The sequence below is a fragment of the Ostrea edulis genome, chromosome 9 (assembly GCF_947568905.1).
Source record: "Ostrea edulis chromosome 9, xbOstEdul1.1, whole genome shotgun sequence".
NCBI lineage: Eukaryota > Metazoa > Mollusca > Bivalvia > Ostreida > Ostreidae > Ostrea > Ostrea edulis.
The window spans coordinates 32,466,611-32,482,387 of NC_079172.1; the positions used below are offsets into that span (position 1 = coordinate 32,466,611).

General features: G+C 36.0%; 1 protein-coding gene and 1 long non-coding RNA gene across 6 annotated transcripts in view; one reads left to right on the plus strand and one right to left on the minus strand.

The window, feature by feature from the left end:
- The window catches only part of LOC130050367 (uncharacterized), a 33,775-nt gene that overhangs the window by 8,129 nt on the left and 9,869 nt on the right, over positions 1–15,777 (plus strand). For 2 of the 5 annotated variants that reach the window (XM_056150244.1, XM_056150241.1), the window contains exons 2-6: positions 7,867–7,943; positions 9,332–9,391; positions 13,994–14,106; positions 14,948–15,038; positions 15,300–15,472. In XM_056150244.1, the coding sequence (XP_056006219.1) occupies positions 9,337–9,391; positions 13,994–14,106; positions 14,948–15,038; positions 15,300–15,472 (432 nt within the window). In that variant the 5' untranslated portion in view covers positions 7,867–7,943; positions 9,332–9,336. Of the gene's footprint in view, positions 1–7,844; positions 7,944–8,949; positions 9,392–13,993; positions 14,107–14,947; positions 15,039–15,299; positions 15,473–15,777 lie in introns of those variants that run through there. The other 3 variants (XM_056150245.1, XM_056150242.1, XM_056150243.1) reach the window with 3 other exon arrangements.
- LOC130050368 (uncharacterized) lies at positions 274–10,781 on the minus strand. The gene is made up of 2 exons (XR_008798793.1): positions 10,698–10,781; positions 274–940 (listed from the first exon to the last, which is right to left on the minus strand). It is a non-coding gene; the product is annotated as an uncharacterized LOC130050368 (long non-coding RNA).

Sequence of the window (15,777 nt, forward strand, 5' to 3'; positions counted from 1 at the left end):
AATATAAAAGATGTGGGTAACATTGTGGTAAAAATATAGGGGTTTTTTTCTTTAAAAAAGAAATAAGATGTTCTACGATTCGACTTTTCTTTACATTCAGACGTTTTAACAAAATTATTGATATCGAAAACAGCCATTTCAGGTCTGAAGTTTTATGATAGAGCAAAATGAATATTTGATTTCCACGTATAGATTGTGATTTTACAACATTGGCGATTATTATCATCATTTTTAAATGCCTTTCCTTCTAAATGTCTACGCCTAATGCACAAAGAGCGTGGAAAAGATTTTTATTTGAAAAGCTGAATGAAACAAAACAAATTCTATATCTAAATTCTATTGTGATTGATACATGCAAATAAATCTTTCTGAAGCCAAACAGGTTGCAAAAAGTGGGTAAAAGAAAATGGTGGAGGGTGGACGTATTTGTGAAATCCACAATCAGAATTAGAACTAGACTTTCCTCTAGTATCTGTATAATTATCTACTTGGCATATACTAAAGGGTTGGATTCGTTAATATATACAGAAAGTAGTACCATACCAAAGTGAGTATTTTATCAAGAGAAGGAGATACTTCTTGTTTACTATTTCAAAATTTAAGTAGGATCACTCCGCACATAATAAATTATATTTAAAAAAAAAAACAATTTACAGCTGAATACATTCCAATGATAGTCTTGGTAACATTGGGCACTATTTTATTGTTCGATCTAGGAAACCTACAGAACAGAACACCACTGTTTACTTTTCGTAGGAATGTCCTTTCATCAATGTTAATGCTCCTCCCGACGTCAAGGCTTGGGAACTGCTCGCCATTATTTAACAGATTATGAATTTATACACGTGTCTCTGATTGATCACGACAAATCTTTGTCTCTTGTTTACAAACATTGTGTCGCCCTCCATTGATCTTAGCTCCATAAACGCTTGTTCACTTCCTGGAAATATAAAGACACAAGTAAAACTATGAACCATTTACGGGATCGGAATTCTCCTTTAATGAGACTCCGTCTAGCCACGCGCAGTAATACCTTTAATTTCGTCATAATGTGTAATCTATATGCGGGAAATGATCAATGGTATTTATAGCTTTATTCATTACATGTAATTCGTATATTTGTATCTTATTCGTGCTTACTACATCATTCCATAAAAGAAAAAATCTTTATCAATATTGTGATTAAAGATACGTACAAAAACGAAATTTTCGTTACATACACATGTAACTGAGGATTTTCTTTTCTTGCTTTAGCAAGGCTGCATAAATAATGAACATAATATTTTGGGGGAAATTCATGAAAACATAAGGTAGAACATATAAGATAGTCAAAATCTACTTTTAATAAAGTATGCCACATAGATCTTTGATCTCGTATTATCAAATTGCAATTCGTTTTTGTTGAATTTCATTAGTATTATTAAATTGCAATTCGTTTTTGTTGAATTTCATTGGTATTATTTTATGTTGTTAGGATTGTTTTCTTCTTCTTCACTTTGTAAAGGTATAGTCATAACTCCTTTATTATATAGCTAAACCATACTTCAGTTGTTTTATGTTGACAACTTCTTCATTTTCTCGTCAAGTTAGAAACTGAAGCATTATTGGTACTGATATATTACATGCATAATCACAGTAAACTGAAGCATTATTGGTACTGATATATTACATGCATAATCACAGTAAACTGAAGCATTATTGGTACTGATATATTACATGCATAATCACAGTAAACTGAAGCATTATTGGTACTGATATATTACATGCATAATCACAGTTACACACCTTTTCAACATTCATCTAATTGCATCGATTAATGCCTGTGAAATGTTTCAATTTTTTTCTTGTCTTAACCCGTAGCGGATCCAGATAATGTCAAAGGGGATATATAGGTTTGCGGCTCAGGTTTGTGCCTTTTCCACCAGAGAAAGGTGGGATGAAGACTCTCAAAATAGCAAAAATTTACCTTTTTAAAAAGCAATTCAACCAAACGGGGGTTGCAATCCCCATACCCCCTCCCTTATTTTATGATCCACCACTGTAAATCAGGTTCGAAATATTATAAGAATTTAAAATTGATCAAAACTGGCTACCTGAAATTACCAAATGGCAGCTGGGCCGCCATCTTTATTCAAAACTTAGCGTGCAATAATATTAACTTGTACTGGGAACGTTTCGATACGGACTTTATTATTTTATGAAAAATGGCTCATGATCAGGTATTACACGTCGAAATTCTCAAGAATTTAGAAACATGTTATTGCTAATAAAAAAAAAAGATATCAGCTATGACATAATAATGCAAGTTACTTCGATCAGAATTACGTTATTACAAAGAAAAATATTCTTTAAATAGGAACATAGGCCTACTTACATGTAAAAGATTGTTCTAGTTTGGGTTTTTTTTATATTTAGTATTTATATTACCTGAACATGTTTAAGTTCTGTTCTAGCGCTAGTATTACAATTTTTACAATTTGCAAAAAAAAAAAAAAAAAAATAACTATTTTGGAAAAGTGAAAATTGTAGCTTTACAAAGAATGTTGTGGAAGAAAAAAGAAACACTTTATTGTACAATACTGTGTAATGTGTCAAACTACGATTTAGATATATTAGCATATCTCTTCTATTGGCAAAGTACGGATTTTAATTTTAGATTTATAAAGCCATGACACATCATGTAAGAGCGTCCAACAAGGACACAGCTCCCTCTATGTTTAGAAGCTTTAAGGATATTCATCGTTGTTACAGAAATAACAAAAGTATGTGTTGAAGGTTACGTAATTGATTTATCGTCTCAGAAAGAAGAATGAAGTTGTTCCCTCAGTAGAAATCAATTCCTTCATGATAGGGTATTCTATAGGGGTAATATACACTCGGTTGGGTGAGTAAATTTCATTTCCTTTTACGCAATAGTCATCCGGACTGCAGGCGATCTGTGCATTGGCAAATTCCTTCTTAGAACAATCTCTGAATGGTATTCTGTTACCAAATTCAAGGGCAACTCATGGTACCCAGTAGATGTATCGATATCTAATACATCCAGCACTGTATTTAATAGTACATCGAGTACACTGTTAAATATTATATTATGCAGTACATTCGTACTAAAGGCACATCGCTCTTTAAAGTTATGCTGTAGCGTGTTAGAAGGAAGTGCACGTTTTAAAAATTAATGAAGTATAATCAAGATAATCTTTGGAGCGAACGGCTTAAAATATACTAAATGGCCGTATAATGAATGTCAATATATATGTACATAGGTAATTAACTGAAACCAGTCTTATTCTCTTTCCATCTAATGTTTGACTCTTCAATTAATGTAAATTCCTAAATATATACACAGGGAATTTATTACCACGTGACTTCGCGAGAAGCATCCTAACATTACTCGGTTTTATTTTCATATTGCTAAATACAATTAGAATTCTTGATCAAAGACCACTCGCGAATTCGTGTTCTCGCGATTTGACGTCGCTATACTAAGTACTCGCGTAAAATAAGGAATCTGTTTAATATTACACCAGTCAATCTACAAGCTGTAAAGTGTAGGTACACGGGCCTCTCATGGAGCAGTCCTTGAGTTTTTGTTTCTCTTTAGCGGTTAAAATTCAGTATCTAGACAAGCTGTTTATGACCCTAACATTGAGCCATTCATTCATTCAAAAGGTAATTCTATTATTTCAACTTTTTGTCGTGTGATTGCAGTGTGAAGGATGATAGAAGCTGTTAGTGTACACCTACTATTTTCAAAGACAACTTAGCCTTTTCCAAATAATTACACGTTAATCAAGGAGCGTTATTACAACAGGGGATGCTTACTCCTCCTAGGCACCTGATCCAACCTCTGGTGTGTCCAGGGGTCTGTGTTTGCCAAACTATCTATTTGTATTGCTTATAGGAGTTATGAGATTGATCACTGTTCGTTATCTTCACCTTGCATGCATACCATACTTAATTAGAATCAATCAATTTCTTTATACCGCCTCTTCTTCCGCAATCCTATCACTTCCTCTTCTTCCGCACTCCTATCACTTTCTCTTCTTCCGCACTCCTATCACTTCCTCTTCTTCCACACTCCTATCACTTCCTCTTCACTCCTATCACTTCCTCTTCTGCACTCCTATCCCTTCCTCTTCTTCCGCACTCCTATCACTTCCTCTTCTTCCACACTCCTGTCTTCCTCTTCACTCCTATCACTTCCTCTTCTTTCGCACTCCTATCACTTCCTCTTCTTCCACACTCCTATCACTTCCTCTTCACTCCTATCACTTCCTTTTCTTCCACACTCCTATCTCTTCTTCCGCACTCCTATCACTTCCTCTTCTTCCACACTCCTATCACTTTCTCTTCTTCCGCACTCCTATCACTTCCTCTTCACTCCTATCACTTCCTATTCTTCCACACTCCTATCACTTCCTCTTCTTTCCACACTCCCATCACTTCCTCTTCTTCCACACTCCTATCACTTCCTCTTCTTCCACACTCCTATCTTTTCTTCCGCACTCCTATCACTTCCTCTTCTTCCACACTCCTATCACTTCCTCTTCTTCCACACTCCTATCACTTCTTCCGCACTCCTATCACTTCCTCTTCTTCCACACTCCTATCACTTCCTCTTCTTCCACACTCCTATCTCTTCTTCCGCACTCCCATCACTTCCTCTTCTTCCGCACTCCTATCACTTCCTCTTCTTCCGCACTCCTATCACTTCCTCTTCTTCCACACTCCTATCACTTCCTCTTCTTCCACACTCCTATCACTTCCTCTTCTTCCACACTCCTATCACTTCCTCTTCTTCCGCACTCCTATAACTTCCTCTTCTTCCGCACTCCTATCACTTCCTCTTCAGCTTGCGTACTCCTATAAATTCTTCTTTAAAACATTAAAGCGATACAGGCCGTGATATTGGCTACCAACATAGCATCAAAGTATCCTTCGACGTTATTTTATACGAGTCCAATGTTCAAACATATCATTCACGTAGTAAACTACCGCGGCCTGTAGCGGTCAAGTGGTTTCTGTCACAATTCATTCGACGATTGGTTGAGCTTGGTTGCTTACATATCAAATCCAGGTTTAAAGTTTGATAAATGCTATGAAATCGGAGCAACACAGTAAGGGATTTTGTCATGTCTACTGGGACCTCTTTCTAAATTTTATAAAACATTAATATTTGCTTAACATGACGTAGAACCTCAGTTTTATCTTGTCGAAGCCAAGCATAGCATGGCACGAACTTTCACTTTATGAGGCTGCGAAATCCTCAACCCCTGTCACATCAACGTCTCTCTGACTCATGGCCTCGGTTGATATGTTATATCAACATTTAATGCTGTTGTTCCAACACCTCTCATGACCTCGCGACTTCGGTTTATAGATATTTATTGTTGTACCGACACCTACTATATACAGGAATGGGCCTCGGTTAATAGATATTTACTGTTGTACAGACACCTACTATATATAGGAAAGGGCCTCGGCTAATAGATATTTATTGTTGGACCGTCACCTACTATATATAGGAAAGGGCCTCGGTTAATAGATATTTATTGTTGGACCGTCACCTACTATATATAGGAATGGGCCTCGGTTAATAGATATTTATTGTTGGACCGTCACCTACTATATATAGGAATGGGCCTCGTTTAATAGATATTTATTGTTGTACCGACACCTACTATAGGAATGGGCCTCGGTTAATAGATATTTATTGTTGTAACCGACACCTACTATATATAGGAATGGGCCTCGGTTAATAGATATTTACTGTTGTACCGACACCTACTATATATAGGAATGGACCTTGGTTTATAGATATTTATTGTTGTACAGACACCTACTATATATAGGAATGGACCTCGGTTAATAGATATTTATTGTTGTACAGAGACCTTTTATAGGAATGGGCCTCGGTTTATAAATATTTATTGTTGTACAGACACCTACTATATATAGGAATGGGCCTCAGTTAATATATATTTATTGTTGTACAGACACTTACTATATATAGGAATGGGCCTCGGTTAATAGATATCTATTGTTGTACAGACATCTAATCACCTACCATAGGAATGGACCTCGGTTAATAAGTTCTATAAAACATTTAATTTGGTTGTGTCAATGTCTACCGTGACACGCGTATGGTACCTCAGTTAAATCAATTCTGATGGGTTTTCTGTTGTTGTTGTTGTTGTGTCGATATCTTCTGTGATATGGGCCCTCAGTTTATAATCATTTAATTTTTGTTGTGTTGATGCATCCTCTGTCTTAGGACCTCAGTTTATAAACATTTAATTTGTGTTGTGTTGACGCATCCTCTGTCTCGGGACCTCAGTTTATAAACAGTTAATTTGTGTTGTGTTGACGCATCCTCTGTCTCGGGACCTCAGTTTATAAACATTTAATTTTTGTTGTGTTGACGCATCCTCTGTCTTAGGACCTCAGTTTATAAACATTTAATTTTTGTTGTGTTGACGCATCCTCTGTCTTAGGACCTCAGTTTATAAACATTTAATTTGTGTTGTGTTGACGCATCCTCTGTCTTAGGACCTCAGTTTATAAACATTTAATTTTTGTTGTGTTGACGCGTTCTCTGTCTCGAGACCTCAGTTTATAAACATTTTTGTTGTGTTGACGCGCCCTCTGTCTCGGGACCTCAGTTTATGGACGTTTAATTTTGTTGTGTTGACGCGTCCTCTGTTTCGGGACCTCAGTTTATAAACATTTTTGTTGTGTTAACGCGTGTTGTTACACTATAGAGAAAGCTTTAATCTTTATTGTGTCGACATATCTTTATTAATTGTGTCGTTCTGTACGTTTCTCGGGACATGTGTTGACGCATTCTGTCTCGGGACCTCAGTTAATTTTTGTTGTGTGGGCGCGTTCTGTGACACGGGGCATCAGTTTATAAAACTTTAATCTTTGTTGTTCGATGCGTTCTGTGTCCCATGACCTCGGCTTATTTTGTTGTGCTGATGACTACTGTGACACGGGACCTCAGTTTATAAAGCTTATAAACCCATATTTTTTATCATGCCGACGCCTAATGTTATTAATTAACTTTTATGTTTTGCCAATGTCTACATATTTCCGTTTTTAAAGAATGTACAATAAGTTTCATTATTTAGTGACGGAACAGTTACGACTAGCACCTAGTTCTGACCCTGATGCGTGCGACCTGTAACGAACTTGCGCTCTAGAGCATTATAGCGGTTCGAAAGCTTGATTTCGATGTATAGTTTGAATGTCAGACGATAAATGATTATACAAAAGATTCTTTTATAACTGACTGCATGTAAACTGCATTTCAATCAATTATGATTGGTGAAATACATGTATAAAATACGTGCACCACCATATACAAACATACACTATACAAAATTTCGATCTTGTCTTAAACATGGCAAAGAATTTCTTCAATGTTACAAAGCAAACCGACCGATATTTATTATAGAATCATTATGTTGTTAATGTTTTATCACCGTAGTTTAAGATAATCATAGTGATATTGATATCGCCAAGGAGTTCTTCAATGAAACGTGACTAATTGTTTCGTATTACGCAAAAGTTACAGCGATACGATGAGTCTGTCCGCGTTTAATGTCGTCTTTTATTACAGAGGGAAAACTGTATTATACACTGAACATATGGGATAATCCCGCTTCCGAACTCTCTTTTTTTCATTCACACAATTTCATGACTTTTACGATCACATTTATTGCTAAACCACGAACAATATCGAAACACACACACACATCGACACAGACGGCAAAACTAGTGATACAGTCATAGAACTCTTGTATTTTATGAATTACCCTCTGGCCGCTATGATATGACATCATTGATACAACAACAATTTTGCAGAAAGATGCTCACCTATTGTAGCAAGTCACAGGGCAGAGAACCAGCAACAACTCTCTCTTGACAGTGGAAAATATCTGGTGAGTACCACACCCAGTATGAATTTATACATTATCTCAAATTTGCAAGCAATAAATTCTAAAATCAGCAATACATGGACTTAAACTATTAGATAAAGTATGACGTCTGCATGAAAACAATGTGTATACAGCATACCAGTATGTAATATACTTATTTGGGTCAATTCTCAGAGGATCATTTTTATCTGAATAATTACACTTCTTTTAAACTGATGCCTCCGTACGGCAGCAATGTAATAAACTAAGAGAAAGGCCTTGTCACAATGGATATACATGCGGGATATGGAAGCCCCATCACCAACCATTTAAAAGTTATGGTCAAGCTTAAAAGTTTTTCAAAAGTAGGTCAAAACCCAAGGTCAAGGTCACATGGTCCAAACGTTTGGTACCAAATGAAAGGTATTGTCACAAGAAATACATAAGTGAAATATGAAAGCCCTATCGCCAGCCATTCAAAAATGATGTCCAAGCTTAATGTTTTTGCGGACTAACAGACAAACAGACAAGGGCATAACAAACAATATATGCCCCCAAATCTCCGATTACTGGGGTATAAAAAACCCATACCTCATATAGTAATTTTTTCATTTGTGGTATGTGTAGGAAATTCACAAATCTAAATTTCCATATAATTTTTCTCTACATCGTTTTTATACTTGTAGTTTCTACGGTGTGTTCTTACACAGAGACAGGGAAGGAGAATAGAGTGTGGGATGAATGTTGTAAATACACGTTAAAGGGTGTTATCTGACATTTTAAAAATTATTCAGCCTACGGGCCGTCGATTCCTTATATACATATAAAATAAGTAAAAGATGCGTTCATGGGCGCCAAGCAATCTACAGGATGATTAAAAAAAATCATTTTATCATCACAGGAACCACGTAGATTTACTCGACAAATCGGTCTTTTACTTGAACTGTGCTGCGCTGTTGAAGTTAGGACTAATGCGATAGTTGAACGTTATTAAATCGAGTCCTAATAAACATGTGCGCGTCAAATATTTAAAAACAGGCAGAGCAATAGAAAGACGCCAGCATAGGAAATCCGTATAAGGCGAAGTTTGATTGGAAAATAAATGTCTTAATTTATCTTTGAAAATTCAGTTTGGGTATTGGGTTTGGACCTCCCTAAGCGGGCTGTCACGTGGTCACTGATGATTGGCTCCTCTGAATTTCAATTATCACAACATTACCAGAAATATAGCAGGACTGTGTAATATATATATTTCAAAGAGTGATTTAGTTATTTAACTCCAGAAAAGCAGTGCATGTGACGGACTACTGACTGTAACAAGTTCCTAAAATTTCAGTCGTACAGGTCCCGCTGGATTTATAGGATATGAGTGACATTTCCTTGAAGAATTTAACTGTAACTTTTTTGTTTAGATAACATGTGGAGGGGCTTAGCGGTGATTGCAATTATCATTTGTGGAATAATTTCTACAGGTAAGAATTTTTCATACCTTGGCTTCAAATTTCAAAAGATGTTATCGGGTCCTGTAATGATCATATCGAATTTAAAGCGTTTGCTCCGAGTGAAAAGGATCTCTCTTCACAAGAAATTTAACTGACGGCCGATATCTTAAATACGTCCTTACTCTCTCCAAAGTAAAACCTGTAAAGTCACTTGCTTTGTTTATGGAGGTTTTTGTTGAAATCGTTTGAAATCAAATAGATCAGATTGCATACAGATACGAAGATGGAGCGAGAGATAATGTTTAGATCTATAGATCTGAATGCTGCGGTTATCTATATTGCTTTCTGTAATATACGATATCTAGATGGGAGGAAATTTTTAAGTGAAAGCCTCTTGAGGAAGTAATTTTATCGGCTTTCAAAAGACAATATATGACAATATCTTTAGAGTTCTACCAATGATTATCAACAAAGTACCCGTAAGTGGTGATGATATCCGCTGTCTGTGTCATTGTTAATCACAAATTAGAGAAAATCTTCACGTCAACAGATTCTTTCTATGATATCATACTATCAAATTCGCTGCATCTAATTTGTATACTTTACTGTTACGATGAAGAAACTGTCTATTACAGGTGTACGAGTCGACTTTTCGATCATTATAAATTTAATATTTGACTCGCAAACCTTTCGGTTGAATTCCCAATAAAAAAAAATTGTAAACTTTGACGCAAGCGTTCTGCAAGAATGTTCAGACAATGACATAAATGAACATTTTGCACTCAAATCTATTCAAAGTGTGCAATTTATGGGGATTGGAGAAAATGCTAATTTAGGGAAGCAAAGTGTCTTTAACAATAAAACAGTAATTTGGGACATCATTACACTCCTGTCTGGTCTGGACAAGAGACTGTGCCTTATTTTATTTTTTTACCTATATCGACGGTCGTGTTTTTAGGCAATTAGTTGATCAGAAGATTGTCTAGGTTCGGGGGCCGTGCTTATGGACGCTTACGTGGTGTATTCCCCATTGTTGGGCGACGATTTAAGTTGTCAATCGATCATTAGAGGTAATTTATTGGCTCCAAAAGCCAAATTTATTTATCCGGACTCATAATTACAACATTCCCCATGGGTGAGAAGATTCCGCGAAATTGTTTCTCCTTAGTTTTAAGGATCTTCAGGCGAATATTTGTATCGTTTAACAAATTTCATCACGTAAACAGGGGGTGGGGGAGTGCAAAATTTGAAGCATGTAGATAGAAAACATTAATACAAACAGTAACAAAAGCGGATTTATTTAATGACTTCCATTATGCAACTAGTAAAATCTTACCCTGGTATTACCAACAGACAGGCGCTGTGATTTGTTTCCAACAGACCTTGCAATTGCTAACGTAAAGAGTAATGCATTTCTTCCCATTACAGTTTGATGAATGAATTGCCCACGAGTCTACATAGTCGCCAGTTTTTCACGGGAAAAAACTTCCTCGAAACTATTTTTCTCATATTAGTGCTATATGTGTCTGTAATTGGTCAAAATCCTTCGAGGTATCAAATTATCTTAATTCGTTGCCTTTTATAACGTTCAGAGTCACTCCTGACTAAAAAAAAGAATAGAACGGAAAATTATATCTGTATTTCATGATTAAATATAATCCTTTATTGTTTAGTGCTGAGAATAATTTAGAAAGTATTGTTGTTACTTTAATTCAAACATTTTGTTTTTCAAAGTTAAACCAAACAAGGCCTAGATTGAATAATTGTTTGTTTGCTTTTGCAACGCATCATTTTTGTAACCTATGAGTTGACAGGTGGAAAAATATTTTTTTGTAGACAAACCTGTTACTAAATGACATTCGATGGACAAAAAACGTTGACTAAGCTTTTAGATAAAGCATCTATCCTCTGAAATTCGAGCTAAACGTAAAAACAAAGTCTCGAGATGAAAAGCAATATTTTTTCTGGGCTTGGGATGTTTTCCGGGTCGGCCGAAGAAGGGAATCAATTTGAAATAAATGATAAGCCTTATTTTGCAATAAACCAAATATATACACAATGGGGAACTATTGTTATACTAATTTCATTTGAACAAGTATAACAGGCAATTTTGTTACCTGTAAGGTACGTTTCAGCAAATAACCATGTTTCACAATTGCATAATAATTACCAACAATATATATGCATTTGAAAGTAGTGCATATATACATATTTCTTAAAATTCTATGTTCGTCCTTGCATTTATTTATTTCAATGTCAGATGAATTATACCTCTCTTTTTTGATAAATCTATAAATTCATGATTTCAAATATCAGCCGCTTTTCCCTTTACTTTCATCTCTTTCATTTATGTTCAAATTATTTGATGAATTTCTATGACTACGTGTTCTTTTTTTAACTTCCTTTCATACACGGGATAAATAATACCCTATGTCATCTTTCCTATGGCCTAGACGGATGGGAAGTTTTAATTGATTTATAATCGTATTCAATATTATCTAGTGGCAGTCGACTTTCTCCTGGTAAACATTATCGCCATCATAATAAGCCTGTTTACCTGCTTATAAAATAATCAGAGTGCATGCCATGAAATGTCATGTTAATGCGATAAACCCATACTCGCGATGTTATCGATCAGGGCTCAGCCCAACATCTCGCTCATAGCGCGCCCTCGTGACCAGCAGACGAGAAGAAATTCACACCTGGCGACGTTTCCCTGGAGTCGCGTGCTTCCAATCGTCTGCCAAACCTTTTGAAATTGTCGTATTCTGTCCGCCATCCCTATCACTAGTCCATGGCCCTAGCTGTCTCGAGTGGGGGACCGACTCTAATCAACGGACGATTGTTCCTCAGACAGATTACACACACACAAAACAAAACCTTTTAATTTACTTGGATTTAATTCCCTAGCTCCATTCCTAGGCCCAGCCCTGTCTCAATTCGACGGGAGAAGTACGTTTTATCAGTTCCGGCATCTGCCAACGTAGGTCTAGAACAATTGCCAAATATTTTAATACATTATCTAAACAATGCAATTATTAAAAAACGAAAGGCGGATCAACTGAGTAGTCTTTTATTTACATAAAAAATGAAAAGATCACATTTATCTAACCGGGGATCTAAAAGGCGACGTTTTCCTATCATTAAGAGCGTAAGACTCTGTCAATTGTTTTTGATCGGTGCGATAACAAATCTTTTTGTGTATAGAAATAAAGGGCCTGTCACTGTAGAACTATGTACTTTTCCCGGGTTGTGGTGTACTATCTAAGCTAGTCACTCTTTCTCATATATCATATAGGTTATAGAGCGATTGAAGTATTGCGTATCGACACGCGGATTACCTAGGTCATCGCTTGCAATTTGAAAATTTGTAAAATCATTCAATAATGTTACAATTCTTTTCTTTTTCATTTAACTTACAGGAACGTCACGCCCAAGTATATTAATTTAAATAAATTCTTTATTGTGATACGATATTCCAAGTCTATTTTTACAGATATAATCAATACTGAGCGAAATCGATAGTCCTATTATTAAGAATGAGTATAAATGTAATTGTTATCCGATATCAAACATTAAAACAAAATATGCAATTGGAAACACACACTGGAGGAAATTCCGATTAATTCACAGAAAATCACCACCATTACAATAAGAATTCTAGGGAGGGTGGTTCTCGCCTTGGAAACAAAATATGGGTGGTGCGGTAAGATTACTGGAGGGGCGAGGGAGAGCTCTCTACTGCTGTATCTTTATATCTTTGAGAAGTTTAGCCCAGTTACATGTCGTCTATTCCGCCCTATGTATATCTCATTTTACACAGCAGCTCTGTAGCTTACAAACATATACATGTATATGATTCTTTACTATAATTGTTGGACATAGTAATTTAACAACAGGCACTACCACTTCGATTTTTACTATTTTCAAATGCAATTTTAATGATGAAAATACTACACACAGTTATATATATATATATATATATATATATATATATATATATATATATAATTTCTAATTATCAACACAATTATTTTTTATCAATAGAAATACTGATCTTAGTTGGAAGACCTTTCGCACAAGCGGCACCGCTTACAAACTGAAGGTATCGTGGTGCAATAGAGTAAGGCTTCCCTGTTTATGCCGTAAACTTCACACAACATAACTTGTTATTACTATACAAGTTTTTATTCAAGCTTTTGTTGTGTTAAGACAGCGACTAACTGTCGACAACACTGGTGTACAAAGTTCAGAAGTTTGTGTAAATGCTTTCTGCCATTGCATTGATTGATCGCTCAAATTCACGTCTGCTCTCACGCAGAGGGAGCTCGGCGCTGCTGGCGCCCCCACGCGCCGATCCGTTCAAATGTGTGGTGATTATTTTTAAATTTATAAAAATCAATTATAAAATGTTCCTGTTAGAAATGACAAGCATCAAGAGACTTGTGTAATTGATCTTCGACGAAGTCAATGAAATATTTTAAAAGGAGCATCAATTTGTAATTCAACACTTTAACAGCCTATTATTGTGAAGAATGCTCTACATAAAACATTTTTCTCTTCACGTATAATAGGATTTGCACGAAAATTTAACAAATACAAAAATAATGTACGATTTTGTTTATCTTTCAGAAGCAGATTGTACATTGGATAACATACATTTTTACCGAGAGGGCGCTTATTGGAACCCCGTTCAGGATACACATCAGATAGGCGCTGGCTGTGTAAACTGTACCTGTTCCAACGTAAGTTTCCTTAAGACGAACAGTCAATTTTATACCCAACTGACTTCTTTCAAACGACGATTGCTCCGTGCGTCTGCGCCATTATCCTCTATTTGGCGGGAAGCCGCCTCGTGTCGTCGTGAAATCGTGAGAAAGTCTGGCTCGTCCCGGCGTTTGTTTGAGCGCCTCTTTCTCACAAAGGGACAGAGGATTATGACACAAAATTGTGATTTAGAAAACAAACATTTTTACGTGAATATGAAATATCATAATTAAACCTGGCGATCTGAAAAGTCTGTCTGATGTCGTTCGTCTGCACCGTCAGAACCCACTCCACATTCTTAATAATGGAACCATTAAGGAAAATAAACCAAGTAATTTGTGTTCACAGTTCACTTTATAAAAAGTTAAACAAAGAGGTAAAATAACTTTCTTTATCCTGCTTTGATTCCAAACGCCCACTTTACACTGTAGTAAAAAAAAAACCCAACGATAACCGTGAAATTTTACAACGCTACCCAAATGATAGTTTGGATAATTTCATGTTGATATTTGACCTCTTTATGGTGTAATGAATAGGGGAAGAATGGCCACACAAAGCCGGTCATCCATTGCTCCTCATTTGCATTGTCCTTTGACCTTTAAACTCTTAATTAACATCAACTGGAGCCAAGGTCTAAATGCAAGTTAGCATTTATAAAGCCGATCGTCTTACGATCTCTTTTGTAGGGGATAACCGTTAACATCTTTATTTAAAATAAAACTTTTCCAACATTATTCTTAATAACAATATTACATATTTTCAATAACAATGTTACATATTTTCAATAACAATATTACATATTTTGTGTTATTGAAACAGAACACAGTTAAGTGTAGCAAGGTGGAGTGTCCAATATTGAATTGTGAGGTGCCGCGGTATCCGGTGGGGGCCTGCTGTCCTGTGTGTGAAGGTATTTCTCTCTCTCTCTCTCTCTCTCTCTCTCTCTCTCTCTCTCTCTCTCTGTTTTACGCACTCAAGTTATAAAACCAGATTCCTAATGAATAATATTCATGGACAACGCTTTGAAAAACTAATATAAAAATCAATGAATATCTCTATCATGTTTTTTTGTTTTATAAATACATGTATGTGCATTAAACATTGTGTTGTTGGGCGACAGCTGTGTAGTATTGCTGGCCTGAAATTGCGATCCCACACTATTTTCACCTAGATCTAAAAAACATCATTCCTACAGTGGCACCGGATGACGATGGGAAGGCGGGGGATAAGGATCGAAATTGTGAGTTTGAGGGACGGATCTATCAACATAACCAGTTCTTCTCCAATAACCACACAAATATCACGCCAACCAAACTGAATCAATGCGTCAACTGCATATGCCAGGTAGATTATGTAAAAACTCTACATGAAAATATGATACTTACCGGTTAGTTAAGTCAACAAACTGATTTTGACCTCGGATTACTCCATTTACTTGATCAAGATATAGGCATCACGGCGGGTTGTGACCGATCGAGAGGGGGATGCTTACTCCTTCTAGGTACATGACCTGGATTTCTCGAAAACAATTGAAGTTGAAACTTGGACTTAATTAATAAACTTAGTTCTTGAGCTTTTGTGCACAACTGCGCAGGATGCTACAACTAAGTATTTACTGGTTCAATACTGATCCCATTGTTGCAAACATA